General features: G+C 30.1%; 1 protein-coding gene across 1 annotated transcript; it reads left to right on the plus strand.

Annotated features, from left to right (window-relative positions):
- The first annotated feature begins 17495 nt into the window (after positions 1 to 17495).
- Positions 17496 to 19084, plus strand: LOC115718699 (putative F-box protein At5g60060). The gene has a single exon (XM_061106794.1). It carries the CDS (start codon positions 17877 to 17879, stop codon positions 18918 to 18920), a length of 1044 nt encoding a protein of 347 aa, XP_060962777.1. The 5' UTR covers positions 17496 to 17876; the 3' UTR covers positions 18921 to 19084.
- The last annotated feature ends 4940 nt before the right edge of the window (positions 19085 to 24024 follow it).

Raw genomic sequence — 24024 nt, forward strand, 5'->3', positions numbered from 1 at the left:
GTGTGTGTTCTAGAGGTGGTCGGATTTTTGTAGCATTTTATCGCCGGATTGCGTTTATTATAAGGTAAATATGTGTTTATTTATGTATATATTTTGTGTTTAATTATTAAATATGTGTTTATATATATGTTGTGTGTATATACTATTTGTGTATTTATATTGTATATATATTTGTTGTGAATGAGAATGAGAGGTAGTAGGAATTTAATTAGTTTAGAGATAAAGTTTTTAAAATAATGGTAGTGTGAATATATAATTGATTATATATGTATATGTATTTATATGTTATTTTTAAAAAAATTAACTATGGAAATTAGTAACTAGCTAGTAACTTGCTATTTTGTTTAATAACTAGTAAGTAATTTAATAATTAAAATTTTAAATTGGTTGTATATTGCATTATGTTATAGGTTGTGTGCTAATATTTGAGGGTCGACATATTTCGGTGTTGATCGGATTTGCAATAGGTATATCCATCCGCTAACCTTTTGTTAGTATAATTAATTATCAATGCATGCTTAGTTGAGTTTGAATATCTTAAATATTCATCCGTAGTGAAGTAGGTTCTGCGAATACATGTACTGCGGTCGGATGGGTGGATAAATTTTGTATTGTTTATGTTAGTTTCTTTGTTCTGTATTGTTATATTTGTTTTGTAATTTGTTACTTTAGGCACTTTTAAAATTTTTGGGAACGTCCAATTACAGCCGTTATGCTGCCAAAATTTCGGTAGAATTTGGATCAAATTTTATTATAAAAAACATAAATGTTAAAGGAAAAGTACATAACATAAATAACTAGGTTATTACTCGCTAGTTGTAAGAAATTAGGTGACATAACACATTCATAATTGACTCAAAACATGTTCGTGTTAGTAGGTCTTTATATTTGACTCAAAACATGTTCGTGAAATTAGGTGACATTTGTTTTGTTTGTTACTTTAGGCACTTGTCTTGTATAATCTAATTGATGTGTCTATGCATTTATTATACGTAGTAGGTCTTTATATTTGACTCAAAACATGTTCGTGTTAGTAGCATGATCATCAGTGTCAAAGTTCATATTTGAAAGGTTCTCAAATTTTGTTTATTAATGGTGTTAGGAAAATGTTATTAATAGGTTTAAATTTATTGGAAACGTTCAATTATAGCCGTTATGCTGCCGAAATTTTGGTAGAATTAGGATAATTCTAGTTTCTCTTAAACTTGGTTGTTAGGATTTTATCGGAAGTGACTTTATCGGAAGTCAAGTACATAATTTTTGGTATAAGGTATGTTTTCTTTAACTTACTTTTATAAGAATATTTTTTATACATATTTAGATAATCCTTAAATATTTAGAGTAATTTTCGAAAAATACAAAACATAACTTAAAAAATTATAAAAATAATAATAATATACTAGAAAAATACAAACCCATATTATAAAATTTAAATGTATAAAAATATTAAATTACATAAAAATTAAAATATTACACATTATTTTATTATTCAACAAACTAATTATTATACAAAACATAACTTAAAAAATTATAAAAATAATAATAATATACTAGAAAAATACAAACCCATATTATAAAATTTAAATGTATAAAAATATTAAATTACATAAAAATTAAAATATTACACGTTATTTTATTATTCAATAACTTAAAAAATTATACAAAACATAACTTAAAAAATTATAAAAATAATACTAATATACTAGAAAAATACAAACCCTGTTATAAAATAATATAAAATAATATAGTAGATGAGAAGAAAGAAGAAGAAGATGAAGAGAGAAAGAGAAAGTGAATGAGAATTTTTGAGTTGTTTATTCCAATGGGATGAACCCCTATTTATACAAATACAAGAGTGAGATATTAAGAAACTAAGAAAAAGGGAAACTAAGAAAAAGAGGAATATTGATTACAATTAATGGTAATAAATAAAAGATTTGGACATCCACATAATTATTAATATTTATAACACTCCCCCTTGGATGTCCATAATAACTGCCTTATTAAAAATCTTGCTGAAAACTTGATCAAAGGAAAAAGAGTATAGTGTAAACTAACTCCCCCTCATTTAGGCATTTGTGGAGATCTTCTAATCGACGAATTTCGATCTTGTCTGCCATCTTCTCAAATGTTGATGTTGGTAATAACTTTGTGAATAAGTTTGTAAGATTGACACTTGATTGAATATGTTGAACACCAATATGCATTTTCTTGAAGCGTATAAAGAAGAATTTCGTGAAATGTGTTCTAACTCTATCTCCTTTAATGTACCTCATTTTAGTTGAGCGATGCAAGCAGTATTATCCATAGAGAATTGCTTGGGTTGATACTTCTTTATTGAGTGTAATCCATATGTTTCCCGAATATGCTATGTCAATGATCTCACTCACACACATTCTCTACTTGCTTCATAAAATGCAAGTATGTTAACATGATTTATTATAGTTGCCTCGTTAAAAATCTTGCCAGAAAAACCCAGTGGGACAAAATTTGAGCTAGGGAAAAGAGTACAATATATATTTCATATTCATAATTATTTGCAAGTTGCCTCGTTAAAAACCTTGCCAGGAAAACCCATTGGGACAAAACCTGAACTAAGGGAAAAAGAGTGCAACATGAATATGTCTCCCCCTCATGCACATATGATCCATAATTCTTTTGGTGATAATATATCTCATAAGATTATTGTTATCACTTTTAAAATATCACCATATATAATCTTTGATCATATAATTTCTATAACTCTTCCAGAGTATGTATGGACTTCTAAATTATAGATGAGGGGTTCGTGGAACATTAGTCTTTATCCAACTAATTGTATCATTCATGTGTGTACACAATTTTGTTCATACGAGAATTTAAAATTTCAAGTAGATATGAACATAACACATTAATGGTACTATAAATTTTCATTTGTGACAATGATGGTACTCCAAGACCATATATTTATACCATCTTGTTTTATGATCTTAATTTCCATATCAAATGATCATATATCTATAATTTTTGATACATATGAAGTACTTCAGGACTTCAATACTAATGAACAAACTTTATACATTAATATTTCTCGAAATACAAAAGAAATAAAAGTTTGTTTTGCAATTAATCAAAAACTCTTCAAGAGTCTATCACAACGTATAATTTACGAATTTATATTGCATAGACAACCATACGTATTTTTCAAATAATAATTTACTTACATGTCTTTATTTCATACAAAGATCTTTGTCATATAGTGCGCGCGACTTTGAATTTATATCACTTAAGACATGTATTAAATTCTTCTAGAATTTTTAGATAAGGCTTATTTCAAATTCTCACTATATTAGGAGCTCCTAATAAATAATTTTTTGTTGCAACATTTATGTGACGCTTATAAATCCTCATAAAATATATTCCAGGCTATAATCAAATAATGACTATATTTTCTCAATATTTAAGCCTTACTTCAATCAATCTCATGTCTATGCAAACTTTGTACAACAATTCATTATGTACAAATACATATATGCAAATTTCTCATTAGAAATATTTATTTGCACACCCTACAGGTCTTACTTCACTTTATGTGAGTAAATTTGCCTGGATTGCGTCATAATATTTTGGCCAAAAATCAAAATGTAAGTCGATGATTCTCGACAAATCTAATACCATGATCCTTGCTATCTCATGTTAGTTTATTGCATATGCAAACATTCAATATTTATTGTCGACAAAAATTTCAAGAAATGATAATTTCCTCCCATATTGACATAACTTATAGAGATCTCTTAAAATTACATATTTTTCAAATATGTTTATCATTTATAGGTACCTATAACGAATCACTTTAGGGATTCAATTATGATGAAATGTGTTATGTCTAACTTCTCTTGGGAGTCTTTTCGAGTACCGTTTTCATCACGGTTATCATTTTAATACTTTATAACATTAAGGTATCTCCATGAGTACCTCTAGATTTAACAACTTCAGGGCAAATCAAATGAACATTTATTAATAATTTCTACATTGTTCATTTACGCTTCAGGCGTTTTCAACTCATTCTATCTCAACTTTGAATAATATTGATTTGCAGTTGGTATATATCATTTTGAACTATATTGTTCTTATATACTTTGTGCAAGGATCATTTTTAAAAAATTATCATTGATCCCAACTGCATCTCTCCCCCTGATCGAGAGATTTTTTAAAAATGGCGATATCTAATAATATTAATACACCTGTAGGGATTTCAATATATCACAATGAATCAATATTTGTTTAAACTCATATATACTATATGACATTGAACTTTAGGTTCAATAAACTTTAGTTTCAAGTTCAATCCTTATGAACTTAATTTATTTCTAAGAATGAGTCATACGTGTATAATTAGAAATACATAAATTTACACATTTTGTAAATGCATGATTGTATAATCTTATCACATCGATAAGAAACTATGCAATAAAAATCTAACAATAGCTCAAGATTGTTAAGGAAATATAATTTAAATATTTTCTATGTGCAAATATATGCACATTCTTCTTTTGAGCCTTATAAATTAACAATGAGAAGAATCTTCTGGTTCTTCAACAAAATTTAGTCAAATTCTTTGACAATTTATTGCATATGATTGATCATGTCAAAATAATTCAATTCATGAACTTCAGGTTCACTATAATTTGTATTTCAATGAAACTTTCACAAGGTAATGTAAAATCACTACAACATATAAGTAATCATAAAAAGTTTCATTTTTATATACACGAATAATATAATTATATTATTCTCCAAAACATATACACTCTTCAGGAGTCACTATTATGTTTATCAAACTTTATATTTCTTCAGGAATCACTATCATCAATTCAATGATGTGTATAATTTAAAAAATACATGACAACTTCATCATGTTATTGTAATGGTCAAATAGATATAACCATAATATATCATTCATTTTTCCTGGTATCTTTTTAACAAGTCGTCTAATTTATTAATAGACTATTCATCAGTCTAATTATCATGACTTGATATATTATATATTTAAATGTACAACCAGTACATATAATAAGTTATTTCTTATCACTTTTATAACTAGATAAAAGTTATACATCTAGGTACATACAAATATATTTTACTACTCCAAGTAGCAATTGTATGTAAGACTTCTTCAGGAAGCTTTTCAAATAATCATTTTGTGATTCTTTATCACTTTGATTATATTGGATCACTAACAAATGTTAGTAAGTTATATATTCACTTCTGGGAATATGCAAACTGAATTATATAGTAACTATATATATACATATCATGTACTAACAATAGTTTGAAACTATTGATTTCAAGAAATAATAAAATATGTATATATTAATTTGCTTTTGGCATTGCCAATATATGTGAAATCTATATTCTTTGAAATAGAATTTCATGTCTATTCATTCTCTTTAGGGAATGATATTTAAATATTCTAAATGTACAATAAATTTGTACAATTCACATTCTATTCAATAATCAAGTATACTTTTATCTTGATTATAAGTATGTCCGTACTACAGGTACGCGACCACTATTATTCAATTCCACACATGATATATAAATTTCATGCACTTTGATTATGTGTGGTATCTCATCTTTTAGTTGTTTCCACTTTTTCTGGAAATATTTGATTAGTAAATAATGTCATTGATTATTTAAAATCATTGCATTCACTTCGGGGGAATGACGTTGAACAAGTAGAACATTATTATAAATTTCTTAAAAATTTATTACTTGTTCATCCATAAAAAATATAAGAAATTATTCAACAATTTCTTTTACGATATTTCAAAGAATATATGAATGCAATTTTTGCGTAGTCTCCAAGATGTATGCAAAATTTAATCTTTAATATATGTCAGATTCAATAATTTCCAACATTGCAAGTAATAACAATGTATAATAACATGACTAATACGAGGAATCTTTAAAAGTAATTGACTTCAATTCGTATCATTCTCTGCAGGGAATGATGAACAATAAATACATGCCTCATGTATTTAAATAACATTAGTCATGCTCATTGTTATTCTTATACTTTGATGTTTCAATGCAATTTTCTTAACATTCTTTTTGGATATTCAAAACCCACAATAAAATTGCATCAATAATAATCATTTTTAATGATTCTTTAGTTGTATTCACATAAATACAATCATTTTTTTTTTGACAAATATAAAACATTTACTTCAGGAAATGTTTGTCAAAATCTATATCGATATTAGATTACTTTTCATTGTCCTCAAAGAATACAAGAACATATATATAAATATGTATTCATCTCTTTCATTATATATCCATCAACTATATAATGAATATTACGTTTGCATAATCTTCAGGATATATGAAAGATTTTATTGAGGACGCATAATCATTAGGATATATGCAATATTTTATCGAGGATGCATAATCTTCAGGATATATACAATTTTTTATCGATGATGCATAATCTTCAGGATATATGCAATATTTTATCGATGATGCACAATCTTTAGGATATATGCAATATTTTATCGATAATACATAATCTTTTGGATATATGTATAATTTATATAGATTTTCTCTATCATATCATAGGCACACATATATTGTAAATATTATGAATGATAAGAACATTATATATATATACGAAATCAATAATAAATATATAAAAACATATACATACATATATAATATATAGATATATAGATAAAAATAAAAAAAAAAATCATTGAAATTGTTTCAGTCAGATGATGTAATACCCGGTAAAAATATACATATATTTTAAATTTTATTTGTTATACAATTTGTGTGAGAATAAATATTTATTTATTTCTACTAATAGTGAATAGAGACTATTGCTTAAAATAGTATTGATAGATTTCTAAACATAGTTGAAATTATAGTAAGTGTCAAGGTAAAATTTTGGTGTTTTTACGAATTAGGATAATTACTCAATTAAAGCCCAATATGAAAGTCTATTAGAGTTTTATAGATTATTTAGTGGGTTTAATCTATTGTATGAAGTGCATTAAATAACATTATAATGGAATTAATGTCACAAAAATTCGTAGGTTTTGATAAATTCGCAGGATTAAAAACTGTTTTACTAAAATGATCATATCTAGAGTTTTAGAGCTCCGATTGAGGTGATTCCAGTGGCGTTGGAAAGATAATTCAAAGATCTATAAATTTTGTAGAAATAGTTATATCATAATTCGGAATTTTTATAGGTGAAAACTGAGCCTAAAGTTACGAAATAAATGGCTTACTTTTAAAATTTAAAAATTTAGATATTTGTTGATTTAATAATATTTTAGCATTTTATTATATATTATTATTTTTAGTTAACCTAAACCTATCAGAATACGATATCTCATAATCTTTTTATCAAACCCTAAACTATCATAGTTTTATTTTTCCTCTCCAAACCAATTAGTCAAAGCCTCATTCTTCTTCATGTTTGCTCCTCTCAAACCTTCCACAATTCTTCTTATTTTCTACCTTCATTCTTAAAGTTTTGGATTTATAATCAAGGCTTGCGGGCTTGAGACATCGAATAGAAATATGTGAAGAGGTATGAAATATTTTCTTGCTCAATAATGCTAAATGTTATCTAGGGTTCGGATCTATTATATTTTTTCGTTTTCAGAAAAACAAGTTTCAGTAAAGTGATGATATCTCTCTTGATATTGATCCGTTTTTAGAGATTTTTATATCGTTGGAAAGCTTATTCGATTTCCCATAAGTTTTATGAAGAACCTTTTTGTTAATTCGAAGTCATACTATGTCAAAAAGTTAGTTTTATTCAATATCATGTGATTCGTTTCTTGAATCTTGTTCTTGCAAAACTGTTTTGGTAAAATTGTAATATCTCTTTGAATATAATTCCAATTTCAAAGATTTTGGTATCATTGGAAAGGGAATTTAATTTCCTAAAACTTTGATGAAGATGTTATCTTCTAGTTCTGAACCATTCAATGTCAAAAGTTTGTATTTTTGCTAAGTTGTGTAATTCGTTACTCCATATTCTTTCTCAGAAATAGTTTCAGTAAAATAATCATAACTCTCTCAGTTTTAATCCATTTTTAATGATCTTTATATCATTGGAAAGATAATGAAATTTTCTATAATTTTTATGAAGACAACTTTCACTGAATTAGTATATTTGTTAGTCAAAAATAGTGATCTTTCTGCTGTACTGTAAGAGTACGAATTTTAATGTTAGGGCCTTGAACCATGTGTTGTTATAGGTAGTAGTGACGAGATAACAAGTCTTAAGCAGTGGGGTTGAGGATCTTATCCTCAACAAGAAAATTTATTGAGGTGCTTGGAGTAGCAAGAAGGTGTTCTTAACAACTGAGGTAAGAAGAGTGGACATCTGTGCACAGGGTGTATGTTAAAACATACAACTTTATTGTGGGTTTGATGTTCATGTGTTTATAAGATTTTGTACTATGAATTATTGTTATGTTAGTATTGTTAGTATGTGATAGTGATAAGGCTTTTGACTGTTTGTGTAAGAATAACACTTATAGGATATGTTTTCTACTGCTGGTGTGAGCATAACACTGCAGGATATATTTTTGGCTGCTTGTATGGGTTTACTTGCAGGTTATCCTGTCATGGGTGAGTACAACTTGTGATAAGGGATTGCCCTATTGGATGCCGAGTGTGAGAACAGCACAAGGCAGGGAAAGTTACACTTCATGTCTGATCAACATGAGTGGGAGTAGATTATCGTATGTGAGGACAATGTGCGATAAGATACTATGTGTTATGTGTGTGAGTATAACATGCATTAAGATTACATTGTGATGTGATGTTATATTGTATTTGAGAATAGTATGTGATATGATATGTTGGTATATGTATGCAAGTATGGTATGAATTGATTTGATGTTGTGATATTGTTATACTTATGACTATGTTATCTGGTTGGGGGGGTTATGTCCTACATAGCTCTTCTTACTGGGCGTTAGCTCACGGGTACTCTGTGTGCAGGTAAAGGCAAAACTATATAGTGAGGGTGGCGAGCTCGAGGCGTGGATTACATGTTAGGGGATTGTCACGATGTTTTGGTTTAAAAATATTTCATTTAAGATTATGATTCAAATAGTTTTTGTAAAGCTTTATATTTTAAGGTTATGAATAAATAAATGTTTTGTTTTAAAAATAATGAGATCTCATGCTTAGTTATTTTTCATTAAAGAAGTCTTTTATTGTCTTTATCTTAAATGGTTTTAAACGGACTAGCTAGTGTGACGTCTCGGGAAATCGGGGCGTTACAATATGGTATCAGAGCAATACGGTCCTAAAGGATGTGGTTGACCCTAACATGTAAAGTTCATTGCCACAAGACGAGCTCGACTCACTGTACTGTAAGTTTTAGTTAATCTGTTCATGTTAGTCTTACATATTTTATGTTGCGTTACATCTTCAGTGTAACTAGAAGTTTTCTTTGTGTTTAGAAGATTATGTTTTAAAATTTTATGGGTAGGATTCGATCAATGAGATATTTTTGGAATAAAAAAAAAATTTAAGAAAATGTTTCAAGGTATTGCTATATTACGTAATTTAAGTTTGATTTTTTGATAAGTTGTACTTATTTTCATAAATAAGGAGCATAAGAAGAGTATTTTTCAAAGGAAATTGTGTTATAAGCAGATTGGAATAGAGTATGTTAGGAAAAAAAAAGAGAATTTAGTTGTTATATTAGTATTTCTAACGAGAGTGTATGTTTCAGGTTTAATAAATTAGACATATATAACTATTGGTACGTTCTTAAGTTTGATTTTTTTTTTAGTGTTAATGGATAGATAATTTTAAGCTCTACTCTTTTATTAGAGATAATTAAGTTGAATTTTGGTTAAGGGTGAAATCTAATCATTAAGGTTATAATAGAAGAATAGATTGTGACAGTCAGTAGCCCCGTGATTCGTAAGGAAATTAGATAGTTTTATTTGTGTTTATTTGCATAAATTTAAACTCTTTATGTATTGGAATATGGTTTATGCTTTGTTATTATGAATATGTATGTGGTACTGAGAATGTGTGGTATGGACACAATATGAGTTTATGAATTGATATATTGATTAGGGTTGTTTTGACTTGTATATGTTGTATGTTGCATTCATATATTGTGTGTTGTATGCTGCAAGTTGTATGCTGCAAGTTGTATGCTAACGTCTCAGGTAAAGTGAGGGACCATGGTGGGGTATGATACGGGGTAAGGCCGTTGAATGTAGAGATACCCTACCCTGCATTTTTCTGAGTCGTGTTTGAAATTATTATGGTGGGGTATGATACGGGATAAAGCCGTTGAATGTAGAGATACCCTACCCTACATTTGTCTGATTCGTGTATGACATTGTTATAGTGGGGTATGATACAGTGATGTTACTGTTGAATATAGAGATACCCTATCTTATAACAATGGTAGGGCTACATAGGCCCAGGTTATTATATGGGCAGATTAGGCCCAGGATATTGTAAGGCCAGGCTAGGCCCAGGTTATGTAAGGAATGATTATGATATGCCAATGTTATGGTAAAGACATGATATGATTGAAATAATTTTATATGTTATTGCTATGATTGTGCTATGAGTATGATGTTAGGGTTGTGATCCCTACATATATGTAATGGTTTCGTTTAGTACAAATAAATGGTATATGATTAAGCGAGTAAAGAAAAATATATATGAGAATTGGATTAAGCGATTTTCGTTCTCGAGTTATTCTTAGAAAGAGTGATTTTGATAGAAAATTTTATTCATATTTCATTAGTTGGATGGATTAGTAAATGTTTCTTTTATAGTGATATGCATGTAGCTCATTCCTGAGAGTATGTTAACTTGTATGCTTCTAAGCCTATATATTGGCTAGCTCGCATGTGTAAGAAGAACTTTAACGATCTTTAGCTTACATGTAGTTCATGTAATTTATAGAAGACATGTGGTCTGTTTGAATGACATCGGTTTGTTGATGATATATTGGATCGTTATGTGTAGGGCAACATTCTTAATAATTATGCTACGAAACTATAATAACAAAATTGTAGCTTTATGGAAGAAATTAAGTTAAAAAAAAATTAACATTCAATGAAAGAATGGGAACAATTAAAGAGAAGTTTGCATAAGTTCTTCTACCCTACTCCTTGTTGTTTGTTATTTTTGTATTGTATAATGTGTTCTCAAGTGGCATATAAGGATGTTCATAAGAGAAGAGTTTTTTTTATATAAAATTACGAGCATGTTATTGCAAAATTTATGTATTTAAAGCACGTATATGTAAGTATTGTGATGGAGTATGTTTGTTATTTAAGTAATATATAAAGGAATAACAATACTTAAATTAGGTTGTATATGTTATATGTGTTGTAGTTTGACCAATAAGATAAAAGTTAAGTACATATTTGTTGGGTCCATAAGGTAGATAAGGAGGTCATGTAGTAAGTGGTGACAAACATGAAGTCCCTCGTGTATTTGGTAGTTAAATTTCGAGGACGAAATTTCTTTAAGGAGGGTAGAATGTAATACCCGGTAAAAATATACATATATTTTAAATTTTATTTTTTATACAATTTGTGTGAGAATAAATATTTATTTATTTCTACTAATAGTGAATAGAGACTATTGCTTAAAATAGTATTGATAGATTTCTAAACATAGTTGAAATTATAGTAAGTGTCAAGGTAAAATTTTGGTGTTTTTACGAATTAGGATAATTACTCAATTAAAGCCCAATATGAAAGTCTATTAGAGTTTTATAGATTATTTAGTGGGTTTAATCTATTGTATGAAGTGCATTAAATAACATTATAATGGAATTAATGTCACAAAAATTCGTAGGTTTTGATAAATTCGCAGGATTAAAAACTGTTTTACTAAAATGATCATATCTAGAGTTTTAGAGCTCCGATTGAGGTGATTCCAGTGGCGTTGGAAAGATAATTCAAAGATCTATAAATTTTGTAGAAATAGTTATATCATAATTCGGAATTTTTATAGGTGAAAACTGAGCCTAAAGTTACGAAATAAATGGCTTACTTTTAAAATTTAAAAATTTAGATATTTGTTGATTTAATAATATTTTAGCATTTTATTATATATTATTATTTTTAGTTAACCTAAACCTATCAGAATACGATATCTCATAATCTTTTTATCAAACCCTAAACTATCATAGTTTTATTTTTCCTCTCCAAACCAATTAGTCAAAGCCTCATTCTTCTTCATGTTTGCTCCTCTCAAACCTTCCACAATTCTTCTTATTTTCTACCTTCATTCTTAAAGTTTTGGATTTATAATCAAGGCTTGCGGGCTTGAGACATCGAATAGAAATATGTGAAGAGGTATGAAATATTTTCTTGCTCAATAATGCTAAATGTTATCTAGGGTTCGGATCTATTATATTTTTTCGTTTTCAGAAAAACAAGTTTCAGTAAAGTGATGATATCTCTCTTGATATTGATCCGTTTTTAGAGATTTTTATATCGTTGGAAAGCTTATTCGATTTCCCATAAGTTTTATGAAGAACCTTTTTGTTAATTCGAAGTCATACTATGTCAAAAAGTTAGTTTTATTCAATATCATGTGATTCGTTTCTTGAATCTTGTTCTTGCAAAACTGTTTTGGTAAAATTGTAATATCTCTTTGAATATAATTCCAATTTCAAAGATTTTGGTATCATTGGAAAGGGAATTTAATTTCCTAAAACTTTGATGAAGATGTTATCTTCTAGTTCTGAACCATTCAATGTCAAAAGTTTGTATTTTTGCTAAGTTGTGTAATTCGTTACTCCATATTCTTTCTCAGAAATAGTTTCAGTAAAACAATCATAACTCTCTCAGTTTTAATCCATTTTTAATGATCTTTATATCATTGGAAAGATAATGAAATTTTCTATAATTTTTATGAAGACAACTTTCACTGAATTAGTATATTTGTTAGTCAAAAATAGTGATCTTTCTGCTGTACTGTAAGAGTACGAATTTTAATGTTAGGGCCTTGAACCATGTGTTGTTATAGGTAGTAGTGACGAGATAACAAGTCTTAAGCAGTGGGGTTGAGGATCTTATCCTCAACAAGAAAATTTATTGAGGTGCTTGGAGTAGCAAGAAGGTGTTCTTAACAACTGAGGTAAGAAGAGTGGACATCTGTGCACAGGGTGTATGTTAAAACATACAACTTTATTGTGGGTTTGATGTTCATGTGTTTATAAGATTTTGTACTATGAATTATTGTTATGTTAGTATTGTTAGTATGTGATAGTGATAAGGCTTTTGACTGTTTGTGTAAGAATAACACTTATAGGATATGTTTTCTACTGCTGGTGTGAGCATAACACTGCAGGATATATTTTTGGCTGCTTGTATGGGTTTACTTGCAGGTTATCCTGTCATGGGTGAGTACAACTTGTGATAAGGGATTGCCCTATTGGATGCCGAGTGTGAGAACAGCACAAGGCAGGGAAAGTTACACTTCATGTCTGATCAACATGAGTGGGAGTAGATTATCGTATGTGAGGACAATGTGCGATAAGATACTATGTGTTATGTGTGTGAGTATAACATGCATTAAGGTTACATTGTGATGTGATGTTATATTGTATTTGAGAATAGTATGTGATATGATATGTTGGTATATGTATGCAAGTATGGTATGAATTGATTTGATGTTGTGATATTGTTATACTTATGACTATGTTATCTGGTTGGGGGGGGTTATGTCCTACATAGCTCTTCTTACTGGGCGTTAGCTCACGGGTACTCTGTGTGCAGGTAAAGGCAAAACTATATAGTGAGGGTGGCGAGCTCGAGGCGTGGATTACATGTTAGGGGATTGTCACGATGTTTTGGTTTAAAAATATTTCATTTAAGATTATGATTCAAATAGTTTTTGTAAAGCTTTATATTTTAAGGTTATGAATAAATAAATGTTTTGTTTTAAAAATAATGAGATCTCATGCTTAGTTATTTTTCATTAAAGAAGTCTTTTATTGTCTTTATCTTAAATGGTTTTAAACGGACTAGCTAGTGTGACGTCTCGGGAAATCGGGGCGTTACAGATGAGTATATATATAAATATATATTTAGTGTATTGTGACTTTGAAACAATTCAAGAACTTTAACAAAATACTTACATTGGATCTTAGGCAGAGACTCATGCTTGAAGCTTGGGCAGAGACTCGTGCTGATAACGTGTTATTAAATAATATAAAATAATATAGTAGATGAGAAGAAAGAATAAGAAGATGAAGAGAGAAAGAGAAAGTGAATGAGAATTTCTGAGTTGTTTATTCCAATGGGATGAACCCCTATTTATACAAATACAAGAGTGAGATATTAAGAAACTAAGAAAAAGAGGAATATTGATTACAATTAATGGTAATAAATAAAAGATTTGGACATCCACATAATTATTAATATTTATAACACTAATTATAAATATTAATAATTATCATACAAAACATAACTTATAAAATTTAAATGTATAAAATATTAAATTACATAAAAATTAAAATATTACACATTATTTTATTATTCAATAAACTAATTATCATACAAAACATAACTTAAAAAATTATAAAAATAATAATAATATACTAGAAAAATACAAACCCATATTATAAAATTTAAATGTATAAAAATATTAAATTACATAAAAATTAAAATATTACACGTTATTTTATTATTCAATAAACTAATTATTATATAAAACATAACTTAAAAAATTATAAAAATAATACTAATATACTAGAAAAATACAAACTCATATTATAAAATTTAAATGTATAAAAATATTAAATTACATAACAATTTTGATAATATATCCAATTGCATTCCTTCTTGATTGAGTTGAGTGAACAAAGGAATTCCTATAACTCCAATGAACAAAGTAAATATACCCAATACAAGCATAGGAAATAGCATAGTATTGTCTGACTCATGAGGATACGAAAAAGTGTTTTTAGTACCAAAATTTGGAATAGTAATAAAAGGCGCCACCATACTTCTTTCATTCCTATTAATACAATAATTAAAATATTACACATTATTTTATTATTCAATATATTAATTATTATATAAAACATAACTTAAAAAATTATAAAAATGATACTAAAATACTAGAATACAAACACATATTATAAAATATAAAATATTAATAAAAAAATACCTAATATATAAACACTTAGAGCAATGTAAATTTGTATTTATTTAACTTTTTAATTTAATTTTATTTATGCTTTAATTTAATTTAATTAATAATACAAAAATAAATTTAGATTTTTAATAAATGTGAAAAAAATATATTAATTAAAGCTGAAAAAAAAAATTTAAGAGACCCCTATGGAGTCGGTTATTTTATAAAAACCGACGCCATATGTACCCCTATGGCGTCGGTTATTTAATAATAACCGACGCCATATGTACCCCTATGTCGTCGGTTATTTTATAATAACCGACGCCATAGGGGTACATATGGCGTCGGTTCATATAAACCCTTTAGCGTCGCCCTGATCAGCGTCGGTAGCGAATTTCGCAAAAACCGACGCTGAAAGGGCTTAAAAACCGCCTCTAAAGGGGGTTTTTGTAGTAGTGAAGTTGCTATTTGGAAGGATTTACTTGATATCTGGTTTAGGTGTTTACCTTCACAACCCGACAACCCTGCAGCCGTATACCCTTCATGATCTGGTCAATTGGTGTTGTGAGAGTCCACGCATCACAAGAGGGCTCAATCTATTGTATAGCAAATATAAAATGTTTGGGGAAGTACTAATAGATTGGTCGATCGGATATAAGCCAACATCCAAGATTGATTAGATTTTTATAGATTTGTGTATGTTATATATTTTAAATTATGTTAGAGATTTTGTATTATCAACAATTTACTAGTTGAATTGTATATATATATAAGTTATTAATTCTATTAAAATGAGTTTTGCTATTTTAATTATTCTATAAATATATAGTTAGAAATTATGCATTAATGGAATAATTAAAATTAAATATTAAATATAAATTTGGTTGGAAAATCACATATAATTTAATTTAAATTTATTTTGCAACAAAATTTCAGTAGCAAAATTATTATATTTTTAAGTACTAAAATTGTATTTGTTACCAATTTTAAAGTGATTTGCTACCAAAATGTAGTAGCAAAAAAGTTTTAGTAGTCTTTCAAAGTAATTATTTTGCTACTAGATTAGATATTTTTTGCTACAAAAATATTAGTAGCAAATTTGCTACAAATTGTCTTGGTAGCAAAAAACTTTCAGCTACGGAGTATTAGCTACGAAGTAGCCACCAAAAAAAATTAGTAGCAAAAAGTTTAATAGCTACCAAATAGGCATTATTTGCTACCAAATTTTTTGTAGCTGAATATCCTTTTTTTTGTAGTGACATATAATTTTGATAATTAAAAGAGAAGAATTATTAAATGATATGGAAAAAAAATTAAAAAAATTCATTATTGAAGGAGTTTTTAATTTTCTATATATAGATTTAACAATAAAATTGTAAAATAGTAAAAAAAAAATACTTACGCGTTTTCAACAAATACTATACCCGCAAATAACAAATGGTATTCGAAGGATTAAGCTTACGCGTTTTCAACTGCAAACTCCTCTTAGGCTTATCATCCTTATCCCTTCCTTCAGCCCTTCTCTTATTAAACCCAGAAGACTCATTACTCCCCTCCATCGGCACTCCTCTTTATCGGCTTTTCCTCTCTCTAAAAGTACTAATATTTCTCCGGCGAGGACCACCAGAAGGATGGGGATCAAAACGGGGTCTTCTTCTATTTGAAGATAAGGCAAGAAGAGTGAAAGAAGATGAGTATGGTTTGAGTCTGGGTTCGGGAAGTAAGGAGAAACTGAAAGAGGGTTTAAGCTTAAGAGAAGAAGAAGAAGAATGGAAGAGTAAACGAAGGTGGTTAATACTATAAATTAATTATTTTTTGAAATTTGAATGAAGCCGTGTAAAAAAATTTCAAAAAGTGTAGTTTGTTAGAGAGATATGTAAGTTAATCGTAAATATTATTTAACTTTTTGGTTTATTATTTGAAATTTGAATGAAGCCTGTAAAAAAATTTAAAAATTTAAAAAATGGTAGGATTTGTTAGAGAGATATGTGGGTAAGATATTTTTTTTATTTTAAAAAAAAATTGTTTAATTTTTTGGGTTTAATTATTGGGTTTATTTATTTGTTAACGTGTCTAAATAAAAAAAAACGTTAAACAAGAAATTTTAATATATAAAGATATAAAGATTTTTTTGGTCAGATCAACTAGAATAATTTGAATCACTTTAGTAATTTTTAATTGTTCAAAAAAAGGAAAAATAAATTGGTACTTTTTAATTCGTCAAGAAAAAAAACAAAACAAAACAGAGTTTCCTATAAAAATGAAGGCAAATTAGTTACCGATATTAATGTGAAATTTGTTTAGAAAAAAAAAATGCTTTGAATATAAATATTTATTACTATTACTTTTTCATTAGCATTTTCATGGTTTTAATTTCTTCTTAATTTTAGTTCTCACTCGTATTACTATACATTAATTCGAAGCAAATGGATGGTACATTCCTAAATTAATTTCTGAAACTGAAAGAAAAGAAAATGGATTCAGGTAATTCATATATAAATATTTATATATATATATATATATTTGTATATTATGTATTATTCTACATTAAATTAGGATCAAATCTTCGTAAAAATTTCATATGAATTTCATTAAATGTTGACACAAATTTCATTTTTGTTTCAGATTGGGCAAATCTTCCATGTCACCTATTAGAATTGATTTTTGAAAAGATAGAAGCAAAATATTCATTTTCATTTGCTTGTGTTTGTCTCTCGTGGCGCGACATAGCAATGGAAAATCGAAGTAAGTTAATCGAACTAAACCATCATCTAGTTCCAAAGCTTTTGATTCCAAATGAAAGCGAAGCTAATAATTTATGGAGTGTCTATAACCTAAGCTCATACCGCCACATATCTTTAGAATCATACCTATTACTCCCTTCTTACGATATTCCTTTTATAGGCTCCTCCGAAGGATGGTTAGCTACTATTCAAAAAGATTTGAAAATCACACTTTTTAAGCCTCTTAATAACACTATAACAATTTTTCTTCCTCCTTTATTTGATGATTATAAGCATCGTGATTCATTTAACAGATTCATAACATTCACACCAAATCCAATATCAAATCCAAACGATTTCATTACGATAGTGATATTTGGACCACTTCTTCAAGTGGCTTATATTAGACCTTTAAAAGACGATTCATGGACTCATGTACTTGATCCGTCGCCTTTTAATAAGGCCTTTGTTATAGACGACATTTTGTACTATAAAGATGCTTTCTATGGAGTTGATTTTTATACGAGTGGACTTGTTTCTTTCGAAATTAAGTATGATGATTCGTCTTATGAACCGAGTTTAAAGTTGGTTGGTGGGATTCAAACAAACAACCGTAACAATGATGATGATGTTGTTTTTGATAAAAAATATTTGGTGGAATCATATAAAGGAGATCTTTTGCAAGTTCAAAGGTATGTTTATATGGAGACATTTCGTGTAACAACATGTTTTGATGTTTTTAAGTGGAGTTTTGATCGATCAAATTGGGAAGAAATAAGTGATTTAGGTGATGAAGCTTTGTTTGTAGGTGATAATTCTTCAGTATCAGTTGATACATCATTAAGTTCTACAAAATGTCAGAGTAACTGCATATATTTTACCGACGATAACAGTGTTCATTCAAATACTAATAACCCTTCAGATATGGGAGTGTACAATCTTGAAACTCGAAGTGTGAGACGTTTCAACATTGATACAAATCTCTTTACTAGAATGGGTGGAAGAGCACCCATTTGGATTGTACCTAACATATCTATAAAAAATTATAAGTAAGGTCTCTCTACTTGGTGTTATGTTTTTTTTTTCTTTTCTTCTTTTTTTATTCTTTTTGTTAATTGGTTTCCAAAGATTTGAATTCTATGAAACATTATATTAAGATTGTTTGAAATATTTTTATTTCATGTTGATTAAAATTAATTTGATTGTTTTATATCGTTATATATAAATTTGGATAGTTAAAAAAAAAAAACCATTATGTAGATAATTCTTTATTACTAGATAAATTATGGTCGTAGAGATAATAAAAGCAAATTATATATATTAATGAGTTAGTTTATATTGAATATTTACTATATATGAAGTCTCTTTAGAATATGTATGTTTAATAAATAATTTGATTAGTTTTTAAAAGGAGATATTTGCAGCGAAACCATATTAATATTTGTAATTGATGGTAAAAAGTACTTTATTACTTTTTTTTAGTTGTTAAGTGTCAATTAAGTCTTTTCTAATTCGAAAACACATTTTTTTTAACTTATTTAATATGCGGTGCAATAAAATCGTAAAATAAAGTATTTTTGCTACTATTTTTTTTTATTATAGTTATATATGTAACAGTTTTAAATATTAAGGAGATTTTGTTGCAAATATACCTTTTAAAAAATATTATGAATTGAAATTTGTTGTTAATTCTTTAAAGAGAAATGATTAAGGACTCTATAGTATTACATGTCATACACTTAATAAAGTAAGGTGATAATAATTTTTTTAATAAAAAAATAGATCTAAACAACTTTTTTAGAATGGTAATATTTTATAATTATGTCCGATTTTTTATGGACGGTTGTGAGAATTAAAAAGTGTAATTGAGACCTCTAAATTATATTAAATGAAAGAAAATTAAGTCAATATTCAACAACTATTTTTATATAAAAAAAATAGAAAAAGAAAAAAAAAAGAAAGCTATTTTTTTTTTTTTTGATAATAAGAAAACAGAAAAAAGAAAGCTATTTTTATATTCAAAACCCTTTGCTCTCTCTTGGAGAAGAGCCTTCCTGAGATGCTGGAAAAGCCTACGAAGATGATGAATCCTGATACCACCATGGAAGATCTGTTGAACAGAACTAACAATTTGACCGTGCTCGATGAAGACGGTTGGGAAATCAATGAAGCTGGAGGATCTGAAGTAAACGCACTCTGTGCTATGGGACGTTGGTGTTCGAATCGCCCAATGAGTCGTTCTCTATTGAGAACGATTCTTGGACGTGTCTGGGGCATTTCGGACAAAGAGTGGACTGTGGAAATCAAATTCACCATGGCTGCAGCAAGTTTATTGGTTTTCTCTTTCAAATCGACTAAGGATTTGAATAGGATCTTGGCCAAGAATCCTTGGTTTCTCAACAATGGTATATTGATAATGGAAAGATTCAATGGAACTCCTCAGAACTGGGAAATTTGTCTTACAGAGTTCCCTATTAGTGGACGTATTCTCAATCTACCTGCTCGATCGATCACTAAAGGGAATTTGGAGAGACTAGCGGGGTTTGCAGGGGAAGTTCTAGAGATCCAAAAGATCGATATTCCTAAGATTGTTTCCAAAGGCTTCTTCAATTTCAAAGTTCTGTATGACATATCAAAGCCTATATGCCCTGGCTTCCTTTTCCCGTTTGAAGGTCAAAAAATATGGCTCCCATACAGGTACGATCGTTTACCTTTATGTGTTTTAATTGTGGTTTTGTGGGGCATGATACTCGGGTTTGTGCAAAACCAATGAAATTCTTTGAAGACGGACTTGGAAACCAAATCCCGGGCTACGGATCATGGTTAAAGATTGCTGAACAGAAGGATCCTCCCTTTTCTCATATCAAAATTTCTTCTGGCAGTTTTTCCCCAATGTCTCCTCCTCCTGGTTTCAAGGAAATACCTTCATCATATTCAGGAATGCTACATTCGGGCGGAAACAAGGGTGTCAATTATAAAACTGAAGCCCGAACTGGGGTTCACTCAGAGGTTTTTCCAAATTCAGGGATCTCTTTGAATATAGCTGGGTCGAGATTATCGGAGAAAGGAAAGGAAAAGGTTATTGATGAGTCCCACGGTTTGTTGATGAAAGTCCCATTACCTATGACAGTTGGAAACATAGCCGATAATAGTGAACATTTGAAAGGTGCAAATCAGGGAAGTTCTAAGCGTAATGGGGCCTGGAGAGAAGAGAGTATGGCTGATCTTGTTAATTCTTTGACTTCTACCAAGTTCTCCCATTCATGTCCTCAAGAAAATCCCATCAAATCCCCAATAATTGATAGCTCTAATCTTATGGACATTCCCATAAATTATGACAGCAACATAGAAGCCTTGATAAAAATGGAAGGGCCGGCTAAGAGAAGGAAAGTGATCCCAAAAAGAACCAAGAACAATGGGAATAATGGCTCAAAACTGATAACTTCAAAGGAGACACAACAGTCACGATACAAGACAGATCCAAAGGAAATTTTGACAGCCACCGATTTGACCTTTGATGAAACTTTGAAAGCGGCGAACTCAGTAGAACTGGGTCGTCGAGAGCCATGTTAGCCTTATTTTGGAATGTCCAAGGTCTTGGGAACCCTTGGACTCTAAATTCCTTAAAATCCCATGTTAAAGATTATCATCCCGAGATGATATTCTTGTCTGAAACTCGTCTTAACAATGCTCGAATGGAGTTTATTCGCATTCAACTGGGTTTTGTGGGGTGTTTCACGGTGGATGCTAAAGGTAAAAGCGGTGGCTTAGCTCTTCTTTGGTCGAATGATTACTCGGTTCAACTAAAGTCTTTCACAGCCTCTCATATCGACGCGCTTGTGGAAAATGATTTGGGGTTCACTTGACGGTTTACGGGTTTCTATGGTAGTCCGGATCCGGGAGGAAGAATGGAATGTTGGAAGCTCTTGAAAATGTTAAAGCCAATGTTTCATGGTCCTTGGGTTTGTGGAGGTGATTTCAATGAAATTGTCAATAATAAAGAAAAAAAAGGAGGAGGCCCGAAACCTGAATATCTAATGAGGAATTTTCGCAGCACCATTTCGGACTGTCATCTAAGGGAATTAGTGGCCGAAGGAGGAGGATTTACTTGGTGCAATGGTAGAGCGGCTAATCTTGTGTATGAAATACTCGATAGGATTCTATGCAATTCGGATTGGAAAGAAAAATTCAAAAAGAATAAAGTCTCCCTTCTAAATTGGTGGAATTCGGATCATCGGCCACTCTTGCTTCAAGCTCATCAAGTTGGTAATGGGCAGTCCTTCAACAAGAGATGGGGATCGCGCTTTCATTTTGAATAAGCTTGGGCGGAAAATGAAGATTGCAAAAGAATCATAACTAAAACTTGGGAGGATAAACAACATGGGGATTCGATTTATGTACTCTCTCGGCTGTTGCATACTTGTAGATCAAAACTAAAGGCTTGGAATGCTAAACAAAAAAAAGGAGATGTTAGCCAGAACTAAAGATCTCAAAGGAAAATTAGAGAGCCTTGCAAACTCAACACGGGAAGAAGACTGGATTACTACTCAAAAGTTGGAGCATGATCTTAATTGCGTCGAGGAGAAAAAAGAGATTTATTAGAAGCAACGTAGTCGGGCTCTTTGGCTGAAATATGGGGATAAAAATACAAAGTATTTTCATTTTAAAGCCTCCCAAAGACGCAAGAAAAACACAATCATGGGGCTGTTTGATGATTCCCTCAATTGGAAAACAAAGGAGACAGAGATAGAACATATAGCCATTAATTATTTCAAAAAGCTCTTCACCAAAGCAAACCGAGGCATGGATCTCCATGAAACTCTCCATAATTGTGTCCCTCATCGACTCAGCCTTGCTGAAAATCAACATCTACTGGAGCCGTTTACTGCTGAAGAAATAAAGACAGCTTTATTCCAAATTCACCCACTTAAAGCACCCGGCAAAGACGGTCTTCCAGGTTTATTTTTTCAAAAAAACTGGGACGTTGTTGGAGAAGAAGTCACTCAAGCGTGCCTAGAGGTGTTAAATAACAATGCTAACTGCCGAAGCTTCAATGAGACTCTAATCTGCTTAATACCGAAGGTAAAACAGCCCCAAAGTATGACAGAATTCAGGCCCATCAGCTTATGTTCAGTGGTCTATAAAGTGATTTCCAAATGTTTAGCGAATCGCATGAAACAAAGTATGAATTCAGTGATCTCCTCAAACCAAAGTGCATTTATTGGAGGAAGAATTATCCAAGACAATGCCATTCTCGGGTTCGAAAGTCTCCATTGTATGAGGAAAGGCCGATATGGTAATGGAAAAAAAATGGCAATCAAATTAGATATGTAACACCCTAACTAACATAGGCGTATTACGTGATTTTTAAATATGCTGTGCAGCTCGTTGCTAATCAACGAGGTTTATGGAAAACGTGATTAATTAAAATTTTTGCTTTTTAATTAAACTTATAAAATAATATTACAAAAGACTCGGGATCCCGATTATAAAATCATTTACAAAAAGATTTAACAGTTTAACTGATACACAAAATAAATGTCGCATAGCGACCAGTTACAAAATCAGCCTCGCTGTCCCGATGATCGTACGCTCCAGGCCTAACCGCCCCGACATGTACAATCTTCACAAGCTCGCTCACGGTCCATCAGCTTTAGCCTTTCCTTTACCTACACATAAACATAGAACTGTGAGTCGACAGACTCAGCAAGAAAAGCATAATAATATTCATACATAATCCCGGTCATGATCAGGCGCCCATACCCCTGATCATAACCCTAACTGCCGTGTCCAACACGATACTGAGTCCCGCTACTGCCGCGTCCAACACGGTACTGAGCCACTACTGCCATGTCCAACATGGTACTGAGTTCTGAACGTTCATAGGGACGGTACTATTGGCACGTAACAACCTGATCGGTCGAACTGGTCATACTCCGGCTGCTGGTCATACTCCAGCCTGTACCAACGTGTTACTATATCCTCCTGATCGGTCGAACCGGTCATACTCCGGCTGCTGGTCATACTCCAGCCTGTACCGACGGGATACGTCAATAGTACGGAACCACCAACCAAGTGTCAGCCTGATCGGTCGAACCGGTCATACTCCGGCTGCTGGTCATACTCCAGCCTGTACCGACGTGACAGGGTTGGATGG

The sequence above is a fragment of the Cannabis sativa genome, chromosome X (genome assembly GCF_029168945.1).
Source record: "Cannabis sativa cultivar Pink pepper isolate KNU-18-1 chromosome X, ASM2916894v1, whole genome shotgun sequence".
Taxonomy (NCBI): Eukaryota; Viridiplantae; Streptophyta; class Magnoliopsida; order Rosales; family Cannabaceae; genus Cannabis; species Cannabis sativa.